General features: G+C 50.0%; 1 protein-coding gene across 5 annotated transcripts in view; it reads left to right on the forward strand.

The window, feature by feature from the left end:
* The first annotated feature begins 5016 nt into the window (after nt 1-5016).
* Nucleotides 5017-20509, forward strand: part of PPP4R1 (protein phosphatase 4 regulatory subunit 1) — a 79034-nt gene continuing 63541 nt past the window's right edge. For 2 of the 5 annotated variants that reach the window (XM_058676840.1, XM_058676839.1), the window contains exons 1-2: nt 5017-5143; nt 5912-5956. Coding sequence is in view for 2 of the 5 variants with exons in the window: in XM_058676836.1 (XP_058532819.1) it covers nt 5687-5693; nt 5912-5956 (52 nt within the window). In the remaining 3 variants the exon portion in view is untranslated. Of the gene's footprint in view, nt 5144-5462; nt 5694-5911; nt 5957-20509 lie in introns of those variants that run through there. The other 3 variants (XM_058676841.1, XM_058676836.1, XM_058676837.1) reach the window with 3 other exon arrangements.

Here is a 20509-nt window from a genome sequence, read left to right on the forward strand (position 1 = left end):
TTAAAAAGATTTATTTATTTGTCAGAGAAAGAGAAAGAGAGAGAGAATCTCACCTATTGGCTCACTCCATAACTGCCTACAACGGCTGGGGCTGGGCTGAGGCAGGAATTGGAGGCTGAGAAATCAATGCAGGTTTCCCACATGGGTGGTCGGAACCAATCACTGAAGCCTCACCTGCCGCCTCCCTGGCTCTATAGGAAACAGGAATCAAGAGCCAGGGCTGGGCATTCCACTCAGATACTCCACTATGGGATGCAGCAATCCTAACTGCTAGGCTAAATGCCAGCCCCAGCACTAGTGTTCTAATGCATCTTTTGGTGTTCATACTTTTCTCCAATGAGATTAAAATAAACGGCGCCAAGTGGTACGGGTTGTTACACCTTGTTTGGGATACCTACAAAGACCCCAGTGGGGAATCCTTTCAGCTCCACTAGCCTGGTACACTGGGAAATGCACTGGAGCATTTAACATGGTGGAAACAGAGGGTTTGTTTTCTTGCACTCTTAGCTTACAGTTGCAGTTCTAGCAGGATGCACCATTGTGTTCAGAACATGTTTGTGGAGAAACTTGAGCTGTGGCTGACTGTGGCTGGCTGCTGTCCTCTGCATGCCTCCAGCACCTGCAATGGGGTGAGAATGGCTCCGGGGCGCACCCTTGACAGTTGTGTAGCTACTTTCCCCTCTTCTTTCCTCCCTTTTCCTACGATGGTGCGCGAATACGGGGCTTCAGCTGATGTGAATCAAAAAGATCAAAAGTTGTTGAAAAAAACAAAGTTCTAGAAAAGACTAAAATTTCGCATTTTGGAACATCACCAGAGAGCTTCACCAGGAACTAACACAAGTATTTGCCTTCATCCAGTTCCCAAAACTATTTGGCAGCTTCAGGTTGAACTGGCAATTGACTAACAATATTTTTTTGTTCCTACTTGAGAATGGCAATCTGTGAGAGACATTACATCAACCTGGCTCCAGAAAAAAAAATTGAGAAGTGAACTAACAAGAATGTAAAACATGTTTAGAAAGCATTTTTACAAGTCCTTCCTCGTTGCCAGATGAATTCTGTTGTTCAAATTCAGTTTTTAATCATTCAAAGCAATAACCAATAGGCCTGCCTTCAACTTTGCTCTTCAGGAATGATTAGTCTTAAGAAAAAGAGGCAGACGGTTCAATATAAAAGTTAATAAAATGAGTGCTCGTTTTGGCAGCACACACACTAAAAAGTTAATGAATGAGATGTCAGGGTTTTTCTGTTTTCGTGTTAGCAATGTTTTCCCCGTGGTGTTTTTTACATTGAATTTTGAAGAGCCAAATGCCTTCATTTCCAAGCTCCCTTGATTGCTGAGAAAAGTTTTCGCTGGGAGCGGACATTGTGGTGCAGTGGGCGAGTTGCTGCTTGTCCTGCTGGCATCTCAGAGCACAGTGCCAGGTGAGTCGGCTGGTCGGTTTCTGAGCCGGCTTCTGCCAACGCAGCCTAGGAGGCAGCACATGATGGCCCGTCACCTAGGTGAGACACCTGGCTCCAGCCCAGACACTAGGCAGCTGCAGGACTTGGAGGAATGAACCAGCAGAGGGAAGAGAATTCTGTCTGAAGTAGATGAAAAATAAACATTAAAAGTATCTATTGACGTACCCCCATTTTTGGAAATCTGTACCGTCTTGACTTAGCTTGTATGTAAGAACAAAACCCTAGACTCCACAGGTGGGGCTCAACAGGGTCTCCCCGGAAGCCGGAGTCACTCCTTCCTTGGGTCACTCAGCTCTGTATTAGTCCAGATATTCTGGCTAACTGTACACGAAACATGACCGCATTAAGATTGTTCTGGAAACATTGGGGCTCACGCAGTGGCTCACAGGCTAATCCTCCACCTGTAGACTTCGCATCCCATATGCGTGCCAGTTCTGGTCCTGGCTACTCCACTTCCTATCCAGTTCCTTGCTTTTGACTGTGAGAACAGTGGAGGATGGCTCAAGTCCGTGGGCCTCTGCATCCACACGGGGAACCTGGAGGAGACTCCCGGTTCTTGGATTGGCTCAGCTCCAGCCATTATGGCCATTTGGGGAGAGAACCAGCAGATGAAGCATCTCTGTCGCTCCTCGCTGAAGTCTGCCTTTCAAACAAAAATAAGTAAATCTTTAAAATTGTTCAGGAAACAGCATAAGACTCTCCACTTATATGATGAAACTGAAACATCAACCAAGACAAACATTTTTTTTTTAAGATTTATTTATTTTTGTTGGAAAGGAGGTACCCATATGTGATCCTGGCGTGTGCAAGGCGAGGACTATAGCCACTAGGCTACTGTACTGGGCCCACAAATGCTTTCATGCTAAAGTCACTAAAAGTTTTCAAAAATTATAGATCCCATTTAAAGATCTGAGGTACAAAAAGAATTTGGGATTTAAACCTATGAGAAGGAAAACTGTATTCTAAAATAAGATATTCTATTTTCACCATTAATTCAAGAATTATGTTAATATGATAGCTAACATTTTATAGGCTTATATCTTAATTTTGTTTTGTAGCATGTTCATAAGTTTTTTTTTCTATTTGAAAGACATTAAACATTTCAGGTTTTAAAAACGTATGTCTTGGGCCCGGCGGCGTGGCCTAGTGGCTCAAGTCCTCGCCTTGAATGCCCCAGGATCCCATATGGGCGCCCGTTCTAATCCCGGCAGCTCCACTTCCCATCCAGCTCCCTGCTTGTGGCCTGGGAAAGCAGTCGAGGACGGCCCAATGCTTTGGGACACTGCACCCGCGTGGGAGACCCGGAGGAGGTTCCAGGTTCCCAGCTTTGGATCGGCGCGTACCGGCCCGTTGCGGCTCACTTGGGGAGTGAATCATCGGACAGAAGATCTTCCTCTCTCTCTCTCCTCCTCTCTGTATATCCGGCTTTCCAATAATAATAAAATCTTAAAAAAAAAAAAAACACATATGTCTTAATGTTTTCACTATTAGAAAAGGATTTTTTTCAAAAGCTCAGGTCTTAGCTCAATGTTGATAAAACTTCTAAAAAACTGACTTGGGACATTTCTATTTACAGTTTCAGTGGCAGAGCAGAGTGAGAACTCTGTGTTCTGTTCCAACCATCAGATAAAATACAATTATCACACATCCACAGGATACATTGTAAGTTAGATTTGGGAAAAGCTACTTAGAACAATGATTTTTTTTTTTTTTTTTTTTTTAAGATTTATTATTATTGGAAAGCTGGATATACAGAGAGGAGGAGAGACAGAGAGGAAGATCTTCCATCTGATGTTTCACTCCCCAAGTGAGCCGCAACGGGCCGGTGCTGTGCCGATCCGAAGCCAGGAACCAGGAACTTCCTCCAGGTCTCCCACGTGGGTGCAGGGTCCCAATGCATTGGGCCGTCCTCGACTGCTTTCCCAGGCCACAAGCAGGGAGCTGGATGGGAAGTGGAGCTGCCGGGATTAGAACCGGCGCCCATATGGGATCCCGGGGCTTTCAAGGCGAGGACTTCAGCCGCTAGACCACGCCGCCGGGCCCAGAACAATGATTGTTATTCTTTCTTCAAATGTCTTTGACAGGGAAGGAATAGAGTGTAGTTTATAGAGCTAAATTGCTTTCCAGAAAGGAGAGCAAGAGAAAAATCAAATGTGGAAACATGTCCATGAATAAAGATACCCCTATGGAAATGTCTGAAAATCAGCCTGCTAAAGGCACCTGCTGTGTAATTCAGCTAAGAGGATAGTCAAATACCCAGCTCTGGACCAATGTGGGGAAAGTTCCCAGTTCCTCCCCTGGCTGCCTTTCCCAGAGAATCACGAGATAAAACTTAGGGGGACCCTGCTACCCAAGGCGCAGGAAGCCATTTCACACGCTCGGCTAGCTTTGGTCCCAATGGCCGAGTAGTTCACATTTGTCTCTGCTGGGTAGCTCACCGCGATGGCTTCCGGCTTTGGATGCCCATGGGTTGAGGCATAGCTGGGTTTTCCCCATACAGTCACCTGCGGATGCAGAGTGGATTTAGGTCCTTCCTCCTTCATCCCGCACTGGCCAAGTGGCAGGTTTGCCTACAAGGCAGGTGGCACAGCAGCAAAGAACATTGCTGAGTCAGTTGGGTCTAGTTTTTGTTGATAACTTGTGAGTTTCTAACTCCCTTTGGAGAAAGAGTGTTAGCTGAATTCACATAAAGGTTTTATGCATAAGAAATATGAAAGTTTAGATTTTTATTTTTAATTATTCAGCATTTGAGAAAATTAGACTCACACTTTGAGGTAGATCGTAATTTTTGACTTTCTCACAAATTTAACACGTAGGGACGCAGCTTATCTTTTGTAAATACTATTTGAGAGATGCTTTTTGGAGTAACCATGACGAAGCCACTTTGTAACAGAGGTATGGATTTGAGAGGTTCTGACACAATGGCCTTAGACGCCAATACACTGTTTTAGGTTAAAATGACAACGTAGTAAGGAATAAGCTATTTGGAATTTTCTCTCCTCTCAAAGAGACGTGAACCCCAAAGTGGCATCACTTCTTAAGTCGGTGCTTTCCCCTCCTATTTCGGAGATCTTCAGCGGAGTCGGATTTGGACTAGTCATGGAAGTAGGTGAAAGGAATCAGAAAACCCGGGCCTGGCCACACTGTACGTGGGAGCTTGAGCTAGCTGCTACATCCACACAAACAATGAGAATAAAGAAAGCTAGGACCGACTTCTGTTGTTCATGGCCTGCCAAAATGAACACACCAAAAAAAAAAAAAAAAAAAATTCACCCTAAGCACATTTCAGCCATCACCTCCTACCTATAGGTTCTTCACATTCTTTGTTCATCTTTCCTCCTACAAATGGGTAACACAAGCAAGTTATACGGCGGACTCCAGACGCGCCCCCCCCCCACCCCGGGGCTGCCACCCCTCTCCAGGCCGGCGACTTTCCCGCCTAGTCAGTTCCGGCTTCGCGGGACAAGGGGGAAACGTGCCGTCAGGGAAAGCGGACCGCGCGGGCACGACTTGGTGGCTCCATTATTACCCCCCACCCGCAAGCCGGGCCCCGGGCTTTGTTAGCAGCCACTGGGCGAGGGCCCCGGACGGCGGGGAGGCGGCGCTTCCTACGAGCGGAGGTGGGACCCTGGGCCCCTCCGGCCTCGGGAGCCGCCCCCGGCCTCGGATCACCGACGACGTACGTGCGGGCCTGGGAAAAGGGGGCGCGGGCGCCGAGCGCGGGGCGACGCCGGTGACCCAATAAAGCGGCCGGGGCGGCGGGGAGGAGCCCCGCCCGGCCACCAGGTTCCGGCACTCGCCGCAGGGTCCCGGCCGGCCCCGTGCTTGCGCGCCCCCCGTCCGCAGCGCTCGGCTTCGGGGCGCCTCCGGCCGAGGGTGTGAGCGCGCGCGCGCGCGGCCCGGCCTCTCCGGGCCGGGAGCCGGGAGGTGGGAGGCGGGCGCGCCGGCCGGCCCGGAGCCGCGCCGAGAGGCCCGGGGAGGCGGGGCGGGGCGAGGCCGAGGGCCCGGGCGTCCGGGAGCCGCGCAGTCCGCAGGCCCCGGTCCTCGGCCCGCCCCGCGCGCGCGCGCGCCCCCGCCGGCCCGGCCCTCCTCGCCGCCCCTCCCGCGCGCGTCCACCGGCTCCCCGGCTCGCGCCGCTCCATGTAGCCCCGGATCCCCGGGAGACCGAGGAGGAGGAGGAGGAGGAGGAGGAGGAGGAGGAGGAGGAGGGGGCGACCACAAGATGGCGGGTACGTGGCCCCCTGTTGTCCGGGCGGCGCCTCCCCGCACCCAGCCGCCCCCTGTCGCCCCGACTGACTGGCCGGGCCGGGGCCGGCGCGGGGTCCTGGCGCGGGGAGGCGCCGCGGGGCGAGGAGGGCGGGCGGTGGGCGGCGGGGGCGGCGCGCTTGGCCGCGGGGCGCTTGGTCGCGGGGCACTGACCGGGCCTTTCTTGTCTCCGCCGGCGCAGACCTCTCGCTGCTCCAGGAGGACCTGCAGGAGGACGCGGACGGATGTGAGTGGCCTGGCCTCGCTTCGCCGAACGGCCGGGAAGGGCGGGTCTGGCGGGCGGCTTGGGGGCCGGGGGTCGGGCGAGCGGGGGCGACGGGTGGGCGAGGGCGGCCCAGGACGGCGCTGTTTGTGTTTGGGGGGTGAGGGATTCGCGCTTCCGTGGGGCGGGGGAAAGCGGAGCCCGGGCTCAGCCGGGGAGGGAGGCGCCCCGCTCGACGGCCCGCGCTGGGTTCCCTTCCCTCCAAGTGGCCGGCGCGCTCGGGAGTGGGCTCGGCCGTGGGTTGTGGAAGGAAACGCTAGTGGGGCAGGCAGAAGTGGGACGTTGGGGTGCGCTGCCCCCACTCCGGAGTGCCTTCCGCCCCCCCCCCCCCCAGCATCCCGCCCGAGGAAGGAAGGGGCCGTGATGCGAGAGGCATTTCCTCAGAGCTGCTTTCCGGAGTGGCCTTGGGGATGGGGGGCCTGGCTCTGCCGGTCGTCTCGGCGCACCCACAGCCCTTTTCAGGTCGTAGGGAAACGGGGTGCCGGTAAACTGTTGAGCGGCTCTAAGCAGTTTCGATTTGATTCGTGGATTACAGGAAGGTTAGAAGGTGTGGCCTTGGCAGGAATGACTGAATTTCTAAGAGTGGATTCTTTTGTTTTAAAAAAAAAAAAAACCAAACTTTATGACTTTTTCAGAATAGTCACGGGAGGATCTTTTCAGTTTTTTGGTAGGTGCTCTCTGAGGCTCAGGCAGAAATTTGGTGTGATGACAGGAAAGAACAAAGAGGCGAGTTTGTGCGGCAAGAAGTCACTGATTGCAGGGAACTTTGAAGTGACATGTGTTGGAGCCCTGAAAAAGCCAAGGCTCATTTAAGGGAAGTGCAGGTACAAAGTGGGTGAGGTGCAGATCTGGGATGCTGAAGGGGCCGGGATAAGGCTCTGAGGTGAGGTGATAATCCGGCCAAGTTGTGGGATGTGGGGAAAGCCTGCCTCGGGGCGTCACTGGGGGCTCAGTGGCTGTGTCAGTACTTATGACACGGCCCCCGTTTGGAATCGCTCTCTGAAACGCTGTGTAGTTAATGCTCAGCCTTGTCTGATGTGGTTCCCCTTACCCAAATTAAGCTTAATGTTTAAATTTTTGCTGTTTGAGTTAAGAAAGGGGAATTTACCGCTTAGAAGGATTCTCGAAAAAGTGTTTGCAAGTAAATGAATCATATCCAGACTTACCCGCTGCAAAATGTAGTGTTTTCCTAAATGGCTCTGTACAGGGGAGCGTTGCTGTGCAGTGAAGGCTGATTCTAACGTCCCTGTTTCAGGCCACTGGCTAGTCTAACGGTCAGTGGACGGTACCAAGGTAGCTTTAGGTTTCAGATCTCTTGCGAGGTGCGGGTGGGAGAGGGGATTCCCTGGGTTTCAAGACAGGGACTCTTTCTCTTTGAATTTGCTTTTCAAGGCTTTGTAAATAGAAAATGCACTCCTTCAGCAAGTGCTGTGACAGCCCAGAGCAGGAGCTCCTGAGGGAGGGTGTCTTCAGTTAGGTTCTGCCCTGCAGGAGGAGGTGCAGTGGACCCCCCAGTCCAGAGGGGACAGCACCCCCCCCCCCCCCCCCCCCGTGCAGGTTCAGTCTTCAGCTTCAAGACATTTCCAGACTAGCGGGGAGAGGATGGTCACAACCCAGGCCCTCTAGTGGTTTCCCAGCAGGCAGTGCTGTAAGGAGAGTAGAAGAGTGTGCTTTGCTCCGTTCTCGGTGGCCTTGCTTTGAGCACCTTGGGCACTCATTGAGCCTCTCTCTGCCTAAGCTCTGTCTCCTGTCAGCATGGTAAATACGCACAGGGTTGTTTCGGGCATTGCATGAGTTGATGCTGATGAGGCACTGGAAACAGTATCTGTTGCACAGTGGTGCCTGTGTCTGCAGTTAAAGGAAAGCTGAGAAGGAGCTGCTCAGGGATGCTTCAAAGTGCACTACAGAGTGAATGCGCCTGTCAGGTGCTGCTAATGCTTGCTGTCGTTTTTTCATTTTTTGATTTTTCTTTTATTGTAAAGACAGATATACAGAGAGGAGGAGAGACAGAGAGGAAGATCCTCTGACCGCTGATTCACTCCCCAAGCAGCCTCAATGGCTGGAGCTGAGCTGTTCCAAGCCAGGAGCTTGGAGTCCCCTCCAGGTCTCCCGTGTGAGTGCAGGGTCCCAAGGCTTTGTGCCGTCCTCGACTGCTTTCCCAGGTCACAGGCAGGGAGCTGGATAGGAAGTGATGTGCTGGGATTAGAACTGGCGCCCACGTGGGATCCCAGCACATGCAAGGCGAGGAGCCCAGCCACCAGGCTACCACACTAGGCCTACTGTCTTGTTTTAGATTCATTTAGTATAAAGCATTTGACACTTGCTGGCGCAGATAGCTTATTTGCATGTTTAAAATTTAAGAGAGAATTAGTGCTTTTCCCTGCTGCTGGAGTTTTTCAGGTGATGCCTTTTAACATTCGGGGCCAAGGATCCTGGAACACGGTCATTGAGGAGCTGCTTGCTGTTTGTTGTGAAAGGAGAATGAATGAGGAGGAAATGTGGCCACGATGTCTAGGAGGAAGGCAAGGTGGTTGACAACACAATGAAGAAGCTTCCCACGTCTTGGAGAGAACGGAGCTGGGGCTGCGTTTCCAGTCAGGCCGCTGGCTTTTGCGCCTGCATGTGTCTTTGTGAGGCCAGCCTTTGGGGAAGCCGCTTCAGCCACCCTCAGTGGGTCAGTCCTTGTGGTGCTTGGAGGTGACTTTGAGTTCAAGGTCTGGAATCTCGGTTGCCTTTCCCGGATGTAGAGGCCAAGGCTGGAGAGGGCAGCGAATGCCTGTGCAGCACAGGTCGTCTGGCTGCAGAAACCACAGAGCCGCCAGAGTCGGCCGTCTTGTTTGTGTTGGTTCAGACCTCTCCCAGAGTCTACACCGAGTTCAGGTTGCAGAAGAGGATTGGTCAGAGACTGCCTGACCCCGGAGAAAACAAAATCTCCTGCTCCTCATGTGTAGAGAATGGGTGTACCACATGGGTGTATCACAGGTTGTGATGGCAAGTAAATAAAACCACGGGTAGATATCATTGAGATTAGCTAGGGGAACAATGTGGTAACAATTGCAGTTGTTTTAAAAAGTGAACCTTCATATGCTATATTGTAATTTATACTCATATTTCAAATTAAGAGGCAAATTGCTGACTGCATTTGCAGGGGAATCTCAGATTTCTCAGCCGAGCAAGCCCTTTTTTATTGCTGACTATCTTCAGAAGTTTCTTGTAAGATTTATTTACTTGAGAGGCAGAATGGCAGAGGGAGGAGGGAGAGATCTCGGGTCTCCCATCTGCTGGTTCATTGCTCAAATGGCTGCAGAAGCCAGGAGCCAGGGCCTCCATCTGGGTCTCCCAGGAGGGTGGCAAGGGCCCAAGCACTTGTGCCAGCCTCTGTTGCAGTAGCAGGTAGGTGGGTTGGAAATGGAGCAGCTGGGACCGATACGGGATGCCAGCGTCAAAGGTGGCAGCCTCACCCACCCAGCCACAAGACTGGTCCCCACTGTTTCTTGAATGATGGGAGTCCGTACTAAATTATAAATGAGGCTTTTAGAGGAAGGTGTTGCAAATTTCTTTATTTTAAAAAATTTTTCACGTATTTTTTATTGGAAAGGCAGGTGTACAGAGATAAGAGAAAGAGGAAAAGATCTCACATCTGCTCTGCTGGTTCACTTCCCAGATGGCCACAGTGGCTGGAGCTGAACTGAATTGATGTGAAGCTGGGAGCCAGGAGCTTCTTCCGGGTCTCCCATGTGGGTGCAGGGTCCCAAGGCTTTGGGCCATCCTCTACTCTTTACTGCCTTCCTAGGCCATAAGCAGAGTTGGAAGAGAAGTGGAGTAGCTGGGACTCAAACCAGTGCCCATGTGGGATGTGGTGCTTACAGGAGGAGGATTAGTCAGTTGAAGCATTGTACCAGCCCTTCAAATTTCTATAGTCAAATTAAAAGCAATTTTACTTTACGGACAGATTTACAGAGAGAGAGAGAGATACACAGAGAGGTCCTTCATCCCACTGGTCCCGTTGGAAGCCAGGAACCAGGAGTTTGGCTACAGGGGCCCAAGGAACCCTTGCCCTGCTGCTTTCCCACTCCGTAAGCAGGGAGCTGGGTCAGATGTGCAGCAGTGGGAACGTGAGCATGGCATACCAGCACTGCAGACAGACGATCAGCCTGCGAGCCACTGTGCTGACTCGCAGTTTTTCTTCTGCTTAGAGATTTATTTTGTTTCGTTGAAAGACAGAATTGTGGAGGGAGACAAAGGAGAAGCGAGATCTTCCATTCATTCATCTTCCAAGTCATGGCCATGACTGGAGCTGGACCAGACTGAAGCAAGGAGCCAGGGGCTGCTTCTGCGTGTCCCACACGTGTGCACGGCCAGCAATGGGCCTAATGCTGCTGCCTTACCAGGTGCATTAGCAGGAGGAAGGGTTAGAAGAAGAGCAGCTACCTCTGTGTGGGGTACTGTGGCACTGCAGGGACTGCCCAGTCTCCTCGGACACAGCGTTGGCCACACCTCTATTCGGATTTTTCAGTGCATTTTCTTTTTTTTTTTGAAAGATTTATTTATTTTTATTACAAAGTCAGATATACAGAGAGCAGGAGAGACAGAGAGGAAGATCTTCTGTCCTCTGATTCACTCCCCAGGTGAGCACAACAGCCGGTGCTATGCCGATCCGAAGCCAGGAACCAGGAACCTCTTCCGGGTCTCCCACACGGGTGCAGGGTCCCAAGGCATTGGGCCGTCCTCAACTGCTTTCCCAGGCCACAAGCAGGGAGCTGGATGGGAAGTGGAGCTGCGGGGATTAGAACCGGTATCCATATGGGATCCCAGCATGTTTAAGGCGAGGACTTTAGCTGCTAGGCTTTGCCGCCGGGCCTTTCAGTGCATTTTCAGTTTGCATTTAAGTTGCTAGATTTCTAAAATGGGTGAGATAGGAGTAAAATACAGTAAGATTTGGTGAGCTTGTTGTACAACAGTTTCATTGACCCAGTTTGATTAAATTTTAAACTTTATCAAAGTTTTTTTTTTATTGCAAAGTCAGATATATACAGAGGAGGAGAGACAGAAAGGAGGATCTTCTGTCTGATGATTCACTCCCCAAGTGGCCGCAAAGGCTGAGCTGGAAACTCTTCCGGGTCGGGTCTCCCACGCGGGTGCAGGGAGCTGGAAGGGAAACGGGGCTACCAGGACATGAACCGGCACCCATATGGGATCCTGGCACCTTCAAGCCGATGACTTTAGCTGCCAGGCCACTGTGCCTGGCCAAAGAAGGTTATTTTAAGAGAATGGTTATCACATCCCTCCTAAGAGTTGACAAAAGCTTTTGTTTCCTTCCCCTGCCTTTTTTTTTTTTTTTTTTTTGAAACAGAGCGTCCAAACTGGCTGCCATGGCTTAGTAGGCTGCTGGTATTTCATATAGGCCTGAATTTGAGTCCTGGCTTCTCAGCTTCTGATCCACTTCCTTGCTGTGGTCTGGGAAGGCAGTGGAGGATGACTCCTCCATCCACGTGGGAGACCTGGAAGAAGCCCCTGGCTCCTGGCTTCCAGTTGGCTCAGCTCCAGCCATTGTGGCCATCTGGGGAGTGAACCAGCAGACACAGAATCTTTCTGTCTGTCTCTCCTTTTCTCTGTGTATCTGCCTTTCCAATAAAAATAAATAAACTTTTAAAAGAAAAAAAGTGATTTTGAATGGTACCTACATGTGGCAAAAGTCAGTTACAGTGCCTTACCTAACAGTTTCTCACACAGATTTGTGTTTACAGGGCCTGGCACTGTGGCCTAGCAGCTAAAGTCCTCACCTTGAACGTGCCAGGATCCCATATGGGTACTGGTTCATATCCCGGCTGCTCCACTTCCCATCCAGCTCTCTGTGGCCTGGGGAAGCAGTCGAGGACGGCCCAAGGCCTTGGGACCCTGCACCTGCGTGGGAGACCTGGAGGAGGTTCTTGGCTCCTGGCTTCGGATCCGTGCAGCACTGGCCTTTGTGGCCACTTGGGGAGTGAATCATGGGACGGAAGATTTTCCTCTCTGTCTCTCCTTCTCTCTGTGTATCTCTGCCTTTCCAATAAAAATAAATAAATCTTAAAAAAACTTGTATTTACAGAGTGGAAGATTTAGAGATGCGGAGAGAGTGATCTTGGGTCTGCTGGTTCACTTCCCAGCCAGCCGTAACACTCGGTCTGGCTCGGGCCAGTAGCTTCCTGCAGCTCTCCCACCTAGATGGAGTTCTCTGCTGCTTTCCCAGGCACCGTGGCAGGGAGCTCCTGTGGTCCCTCACGTTGGCCACAATACTGACCTCTAGAACTTTTTTTTTTTTTGAAGATTTATTTATTTTTATTATGAAGTCGGATATACAGAGATGGGATCCCAGCGTGTTCAAGGCGAGGACTTTAGCTGCTAGGCCATGCCTCCGGGCCCACTAGAGCTTTTCTTAAAAAGAAAGATACGTTAGGGGTCAGGAAGCTCTTATTTATTTATTTTTGGAAAAGGTTTATTTTACTTTTTAATTGGAAAGGCAAATATACAGAGAAAAGGAGCGACAGAAAGATGTTCCGTCTACTGGTTCGCTCCCCAAGTATCTGTCACGGCTGGAGCTGAGCAGATCAGGAGCCAAGAGTCAGGAGCTTCCTCTGGATCTCCCTTGTGGGTACAGGGTCCCAAGGCTTTGGGTCATCCTCTACTACATTCCCAGGCCACAGGCAGGGAGCTGGATGGAAGTGGAGCTGCTGGGACACGGATCAGCACTCACATGGGATCCCAGTGGCTAGAAGGAGAGGAGTTAGCCACTAGGCTGTCACTCTGGGCGCAGGAACCTGTTATGATTATGCTGAGTCTATAGCTAAGTGACTAAAAGAACCCCAGGAAGAAGCACCTGGAAGTTCAGTTTTTACTTGTTGCTGCTGCTGAGCCATGGCTAGCCCTTGCAAGATTTGCCTCAGAAACCAGCTGGGTTTGTGTGGTTCCTGGTTTGTTGTTTCTGGTTCTTTCGCCCCAGTCCTTGCGCTCATCCGAATGAGTAAGTCATACCTGTGTATTAAGCTAGTGTTGCTTTACATGTTTGTAAAATATCTCTGTATTTTGGATTATAAGGATTTTTCTCTGTTGATGGTGAAGAATTTTTGTCCCCAGCTGCTTGTTGGGGTTGGGAAATCTGTAGAATTAACGTAGATTTTGTTTTTTTCTCGGCTCTGAGCTTAAATCTAATTTGATGTTTTGGATACGAGCTTGGGTAGAAAGCCTGTAGTACTTTGGCCCAGGAGTTTTAAGGCCTATATTTCTTGTCATTTCCCTCTTTTCTTTATTTATCTCTTTCTTTTAAATATTTGTTTTGTTTTTATTGGAAAGGTAGATTTTACAGAGAGTGAAGGAGAGATAGATCTTCCATCCACTGATTACTTCCCACATAACTGCAAATGGCTCCAAAGCTGGGAGCCAGGAGCTTCTGGGTCTCCCATGTTGGTGGAGGGTCCCAAGGACTGGGCCATCCTCCACTGCTTTCCCACCCTCAGCAGAGAGCTGGCTTGGAAATGGAGCAGATGGAACATGGACTGGTGCCCACAAGGGCTGCCAGAGCCACATAGTGGAAGGTGAGTGCTGTGCCACTGTGCCAACCCCTCCTTGTCACTCCTTTAACAGAGGTCGGGAACTGGCTTTACTGTTACACAAGCTTTTGAGCTTAACGGCTCACCAAAGGTTCCTTCTCCCCAAACACATTCCCCTGATTCTCCCAACTTTTAAAGTCATCATAGTGTTCTGTCTCCCTGGGGTTGGGGGCAGAATTGTTGTGTGGTCTAGTTGACAGCCATTGGTCAGTGTTTGAACATTTATCATGCAATAATTCTGAAAGATATCCTAGTGTGGTTTTGTAGAGGAGAAAGTGTTGGGCTTTGGGAAGCCTGTAAACCTGGGCTTGTGCTCTGACCCTGCTATTTGTTTTCTTGATGATCTCTCACTAGTTACTTAACTTTTCTCAGCTGTTGTCTATCTTTAAACGTGTTGATGAATTTTTTGGATTGTCTCCAATGTTTAACTACCACAAATAGGGCTGTTGCGAGCATTTCCTGTGTGATTCTACTTGTGGCTGTGCAAGCCCTTTGTCTTGGGATTGTATCCAGGAGTGAGTTCTGCCAGCCCTGCTTACAGGGTGATGGTCCAGTGTGCAGTGTCCACGGGCAGAGCGAGTTCCATCACCCCATCCCCAGCCAGTGTCCACGGGCAGAGTGAGTTCCGTCTCCCCATACCCCAGCCAGTGTCCACGGGCAGAGTGAGTTCTTCTAGCCCCGCTTGCGGGGTGATGTTCCGGTGTGCAGTGTCCACGGGCAGAGTGAGTCCCGCCTCTGCCGTACCCAGCCAGTGTCCATGGGCAGAGAGTTCCGCCTCTCCCGTACCCCAGCCAGCACTCGTGTGCGGGCGCCCTGTCGGCTCTGAGGCATTCTAGCCTGTCGTGGCAGTGCTGTGTGCTTTGGTTTTCCATTTCATGAAGAGTGCTCTTGCTGTTGTGGCCTGACCTGGCCCTCTCTGTCATCTGTGGTGTGAAGTGCCTGTTCATACCCTTTGCTCATGTTTTCATTGGAACACTTTGTTACTGTTTGAAGAATTCCTTATATACTCTGGAACAAGCCTTTCTCACATACTTGGTTAGGAAAAATTATTTTACAGTTTGTAACTTGTCTTTTCATTGTTAGCCGTGTATTTGGGAGGTGGTGAAGTTTTGAATTTTATCATTTTCTTACAGATATATGCCTCCATCAGGCTGAAAAAGTTTCCTCAGTTTAATGGGACTCTTGTGAGCTTTAGAAATGGGTATTAGATTTTGTCAGATAATTTTTCTGTGTCTATTCAGAAGATTATATATTTTTTCTTTTTTTGTCGTCATGGTTTATTTGTTATGTTTGGAAGTCGGTGTTAAAGAGAGGGAGAGACAGGGCCCGGTGGCGTGGCCTAGCAGCTAAAGTCCTCGCCTTGAAAGCCCTGGGATCCCATATGGGCGCTGGTTCTGATCCCGGCAGCTCCACTTCCCATCCAGCTCCCTGCTTGTGGCCTGGGAAAGCAGTGGAGGACGGCCCAAAGCTTTGGGACACTGCATCTGCGTGGGAGACCCGGAGGAGGTTCCTGGTTCCCGGCTTCGGATCGGCGCGCATCGGCCCGTTGCGGCTCACTTGGGGAGTGAATCATCGGACGGAAGATCTTCCTCTCTGTCTCTCCTCCTCTGTGTATATCTGGCTGTAATAAAATGAATAAATCTTTTTTAAAAAAAAAAAAGAGACAGAGAACGAGCTTCCATCCTCTGGTTCACTCCCCAGGTGTCTGCAGGAGCCACGGTTGAGCTGGTCTGAGGCTGGAAGCCAGGAGCTTCTTCTGGGTCTCTCACAGGGCCGTCCTCTGCTGCTTTCCAGGCCACTAGTATGGGGCTGGAGTGGAAGTGGAGCAGCTGGGCTGGATGTGATGCCAGCGCCACGGGTGGAACATCAGCGCACTCTACCACTGCATCACCCCCTCTTTCTTTTTGAGTGTGATTAACTACATAAATTAAAAAAAAAACACTGTTAATTTTTATGGGACGTGTCAAGCATCTACAAAAGCAGATGAATTGCTGTGTCCCCCCCCCCCCCGCTGAGCTTTGACTGTGTGTATCTGCTATAAGGGAGCTTGGAGGGAAGGAGGACCCAGCCAGAGTGCATATCTGAAGTAGTCATTTAATTCTAGTTAAAAATCTGGTATAGATAACTTTTACATTTAAATCTACCAGGTTTGTTTTGTTAGAAATAATTCATTTGTTCAAGATGTCATTTACTTAGGATTGATAGTAATTCGGCCCTAGGTTAGTTAAAAACATTTTTTTTTAAAGACTTTTTTTAAAGATTTACTTAGTTAGGGTCCGGCGTGATAGCACAGTGCTTAAAGTCCTTGCCTTGAATACACAGGGATCCCATATGGGCGCCATTTCTAACTCTGGCGACCCCACTTCCCATCCAGCTCCCTGCTTGTGGCCTAGGAAACCAATAGAGCATGGCCCAAAGCTTTGGGACCCTGCACCCATGTGAGAGACCTGGAAGAGGCTCCTGTCTTCGGATCGGTGCAGCACCGGCCATTGCGGTCACTTGGGGAGTGACCCATTGGATGGAAGATCTTCCTCTCTCTCTCCTCCTCTGTGTATATCTGCCTTTCCAATAAAAATAATAAATCTTTAGGAAAAAGATCTACTTACTTAATTACTTAATTGGAAAATCAGATTTACAGAGAGAAGAGAGACAGAGAAAGAAAGCTCTTCCATCAGTTGGTTGACTCCCTAAATGGCTGAAATGGCTGGAGCCTAGGTGATCTGAAGCCAGGAGTCAGGAGCTTCGCCTGGGTTTCCCACATAGGCACAGGTGTCCAAGGACTTGAGCTGTCCCCTCTGCCTTTCCAGGCCACAAGCAGGGAGCTGGATGGGAAGTGGAGCTGCCGGGACTAGAGCTGGTATTCATAATGGGATGCCAAGACCACAAGTGGAGGATTAGCTTGCTACCCCACTGCACCGGCCCCTGGGTTAGTGAAACTTTCTTTTTGGATTACCAGTGGGAAAAAGGATCACTATCCAAAGTAATTGGGTAATAAAACTGTAAGGGAACTGTTTACTCACCAAACATATCTGTAAAGTGTGGGGAGCCACACCCTTCCAGGGCTTTGAGGTGCTGCTGACTTCTGTCAGATGCTGATAGAGGGGACGCATGGTCTTGAGGCTGTCGCCATACCACTGTGTCACAGCATCGGGATACTTCCAGTCCAGCTCCCTGCTAATCCACCTGGTGAAGCACTGACCGATGGCCGGAGCACTGGGGGCTCTGCGCCTGTGCGGGAGACCCAGATGAAGCTCATGACTTCGCTTGGCCCAGCCCAGGCTGATGTAGCCGTTTGGGAGGTGAACCAGTGAGTGGAACGTACTCTCTCTGTCTCTCTCTTTTTCATATAAGTGAATAAATCTGAGGGGGAATTAAAAGGGACGAGCTTGGTAATTAGTTTGAAAGTAGGTGAGCGCATCCCTTGCCGTTTCTGTTCACTTGTGAACACCCATCCGTCCCTCATCCATGGGCTTCCCGCCCCCCTCAGATATGGACAGTCTGCAGGTGCTCAAGGAACCCACACACACCTCCTGTCTACTGGAACTCTCCTCTAGGTTACTTACAATACCCGATACAATGTAAATGTTGCATGGAAAGTTGCTATACTGTATTGCTTGGGAAAGCCTTTTTCACATGTTCACTGCAAGCACTGTTCCCCTGCCCCTGCCCCTTGGCCCCTGCATTTTGGATCCAAAATTGGTTGAATCCATGGTTACAGAACCCGCAGGTAACAGAGGAATGACCACAGATAACAGACTATTTCAGAAATTATTGTTGCATTAAACTCAACTGTAAAATTGAGTATGCAAATTATTATACTAACAAAGCTAATTTTGAGGATATAATAAGCTTTATTTTAGTGATTATTTGAAAAAGTTAAGAGAAAGACCGAGAGAGAGAGAGAGAGAGAGAGTGATTGAGATTGATTCTCCATCCACTGGTTTCATTCCTTCTATGTTCACAATGGCCAGTGCTAGGCCAGGTTGAAGCCAGGAGCCAGGAGCTTCTTCCAGCTCTCCCATGTGAGTACAGGGTCCCAAGGCTTTGGGCCAGCCTCGACTGTTTTCCCAGGCCACAAGCAGGAAGCTGGATGGGAAAAGGAACGGCTGGGATACAAACCAGTGCCCATATGGGATCCTGGCACATTCAAGGCAAGGACTTTAGACACACACACACACACACACACAGGCGAGAACTTTAGACACACACGCACAGAGGTTTTTTTTTTGTTTGTTTGTTTTACTTGAAAGAGGCATAGTTAGAGAGAGTTTTCCATCTTCTCTCCCATTTCTGAAATGACCACAATTGCCGATCTGGAGCCAGGAGCTTCTTCTTGGTTTCCCACGTGGGTGCAGGGGCCCGAGTGCTTGGGTCATCTTCCATTGCTTTCCTGCTGCATTAGCAGAGAGCTGAATTAGAAGTGGAGCACCTGGGACTCAATGAACCACCTGTGTGGGATGCCAGTGCCACAGGCAGCTTTACTTACCACGTGTCAGTGCTGGCCCTATTGCCACATTGAACCTGTTATTTTGAAAGCTTACAGACTGGCTCAAGTGTTGCACAGAGAGTATAGTGAATTCAATAATTTAGTCATTTAGTGAAGTTGCAATTGTTCCCTACATATAATTATATCTTACTTCTAATCTTAACATCTTCATGGCGTTTTTTTGAGGACAAATTGTAAAGTGTGACCTTTAGCTTATATCGCCTAGGAATAAGAGTGTTGTCTTACAGGATCACAGTAAGCGGAATCAGGAAGCTTGACATTGGTGGAACTATGGTGTGTAATATGTAGTCCCGTTGGGGTTCCACTGACTGGGCAGTGATGTTCTTCACAGCAGTCATTGTTGGCTGGCCCAGGCTTGTGGGTGACACTTGTCTCGCTGCTGTATGGGAACAGTTTCTGAGCCTTCGCTATTCATGATACTCATGTGTGTCGAGTCCATTTAATTTTCCCGATTCCTCATGATTGGATTCACACTAGTCTGCTGGGTAGGACATGCCTTTTCCCCGCTGTGGGCCCTCCGTTATTACCCCTGTTGGGTTGGTGTGTGCCAGACTTCGACAGGGTAAAGATTTTAATTTTCCTTTTGCAATTAGGGAAGTAATTTGACATAGGAAATAGCCCATTTCCACACAGACATTTTTTCCCCTTTAGTGTTGGAAAACAATGTTTCTTCCGCCTGAATCAGTCCTGATTCCTGGCTGCTTGCTTACTTTCTCTCCCTCTCTCTCTCTTCCTAATTAAATATTTTATCTATTTTTATTGGAGTGGCAGATTTACAGAGAGGAGAGACAGGATTCTCTGTCCATTAGTTCCCTCCCCAAGCAACCACAATAGCCGAAGCCAAGCCAGGACCCTTCTCTGGCCCTCCCACGTGGGTGCAGTCGGTTGGCCTTGGGCCGTCCTCCACTGCCCTCCCAGGCCACAAGCAGGGAGCTGGATGGGAAGTGGAACAGATGCCCACATGGGAACCCAGTGCACACAAGGCAAGTATTTACCTATTAGGCCGTCACATTGGGCCCTGCCTTCTGCTTTAAGGTCTTGCCCTCCTGCATTCATTGGTTGGTTTATTTATTTGTTTTTTTTTCTTTATTTTTTGACAATCTTTACATGGTTAATTAGGGCACAAAGGTTCAAGGGCTAGGGGAAAGTGGGTAAGGCTATTTCCACATTCTCTCTTTTTTTTGTATTTGGGGTAAATGGGGAGATAAAGGGAGAAGTCCCATCCAGCCTCCCACCCATCCCAGGTCCCTTATGTGGGGCATGCTCTGAGAGTCTTGGTCAAGTGGTTTTGATAGTTCAATAATTATGAATTGCTGCCAACCTCACCTTTCCAAGCACGATGAAGTTGCTGCAGAATCCACTGATTGACATAGTCCATTATAGAGTCTCCGTTTGCCCAGTTTTTCACTGCCAACATCTGGCTGGGGTAGTTGATTGATTTGTTCTGTCCTCTGTTGTGGTGCCAGGTGTCGCCTGCAGGTTCTGATAGACTGCCATATCCTCATGTGCACCTGATCGTGCTGTCCACTGCTCTGTCTGAGCCTCTGCAGAGGCTCGGCTCTGGCATTTGCACTCCATGGCAGACCATGGAACCTGCACTTCTCTTCATGGTTGGAGTTCTGAGTCCGACAGTTCAGTTGGGGAAATCCCCAAAGAAACTTTGAGGTGATCCCAAACCAGATTCTTGTGTGTACTTTCAAGTACAGGGCCCGGCACAGTCCGTCGTCCCAATCAGCTGGTGGTTGCAATTGCTAGGTCGGTTCTGTTTCCAGCCCTGTTTTTCAAATGAACCAGTGGGTGTTGCAGTCCAGCCTGATTCTGCCCAGCACACAATCAGCCGTCACATAAACCAGTGGGAGCTGCAGCTTAGTTGGAGCGACCCACAATAACCCCACCAGGCCTGCCCTTTTCCCTGGTTTCCCGTGGTTGCCAGTGTGTACAGCAGACTAGTCTAGTCTGTCCCATATCCCATTCAATTCTCATACATGTCAGTGGGCACTGAGGCCTAATTGAACTCAACCAGCTCCACTATCCAGGCCACACACATGCTGTTGGGTGCCTTTCTGTCTAGCCACTCCTGTCCCAGTCCTGGTTTACATGCTCTCCATGGGAGTGGTAATCCAAGAGGGAGGTGCACACTGTTTCCCTACTGGACCACTCCCACTCCCGGATCATGCACTTTCCGGATGGTTCTGTAGTATAACTTGACAGATTAGCCACCTGTGCCAACATCTGCTAGCTGATGCTGCTGCAAAGCCCATCCAACACTCACCCACTCTGATTTATGTTTGCCCCAGTAGGGACAGTCAACCAAGCCTGATTCTTCCTTGATCTGGCTCACATGAGGCCCACGGGTGTTGTAGCCCTGCCCGGTCTGGTCTGCCCCCGTCCCAACTCATGCTTTCCAGTGTGCGAGGTGTTCCT

This window comes from Ochotona princeps, chromosome 18 (genome assembly GCF_030435755.1).
Source record: "Ochotona princeps isolate mOchPri1 chromosome 18, mOchPri1.hap1, whole genome shotgun sequence".
NCBI lineage: Eukaryota > Metazoa > Chordata > Mammalia > Lagomorpha > Ochotonidae > Ochotona > Ochotona princeps.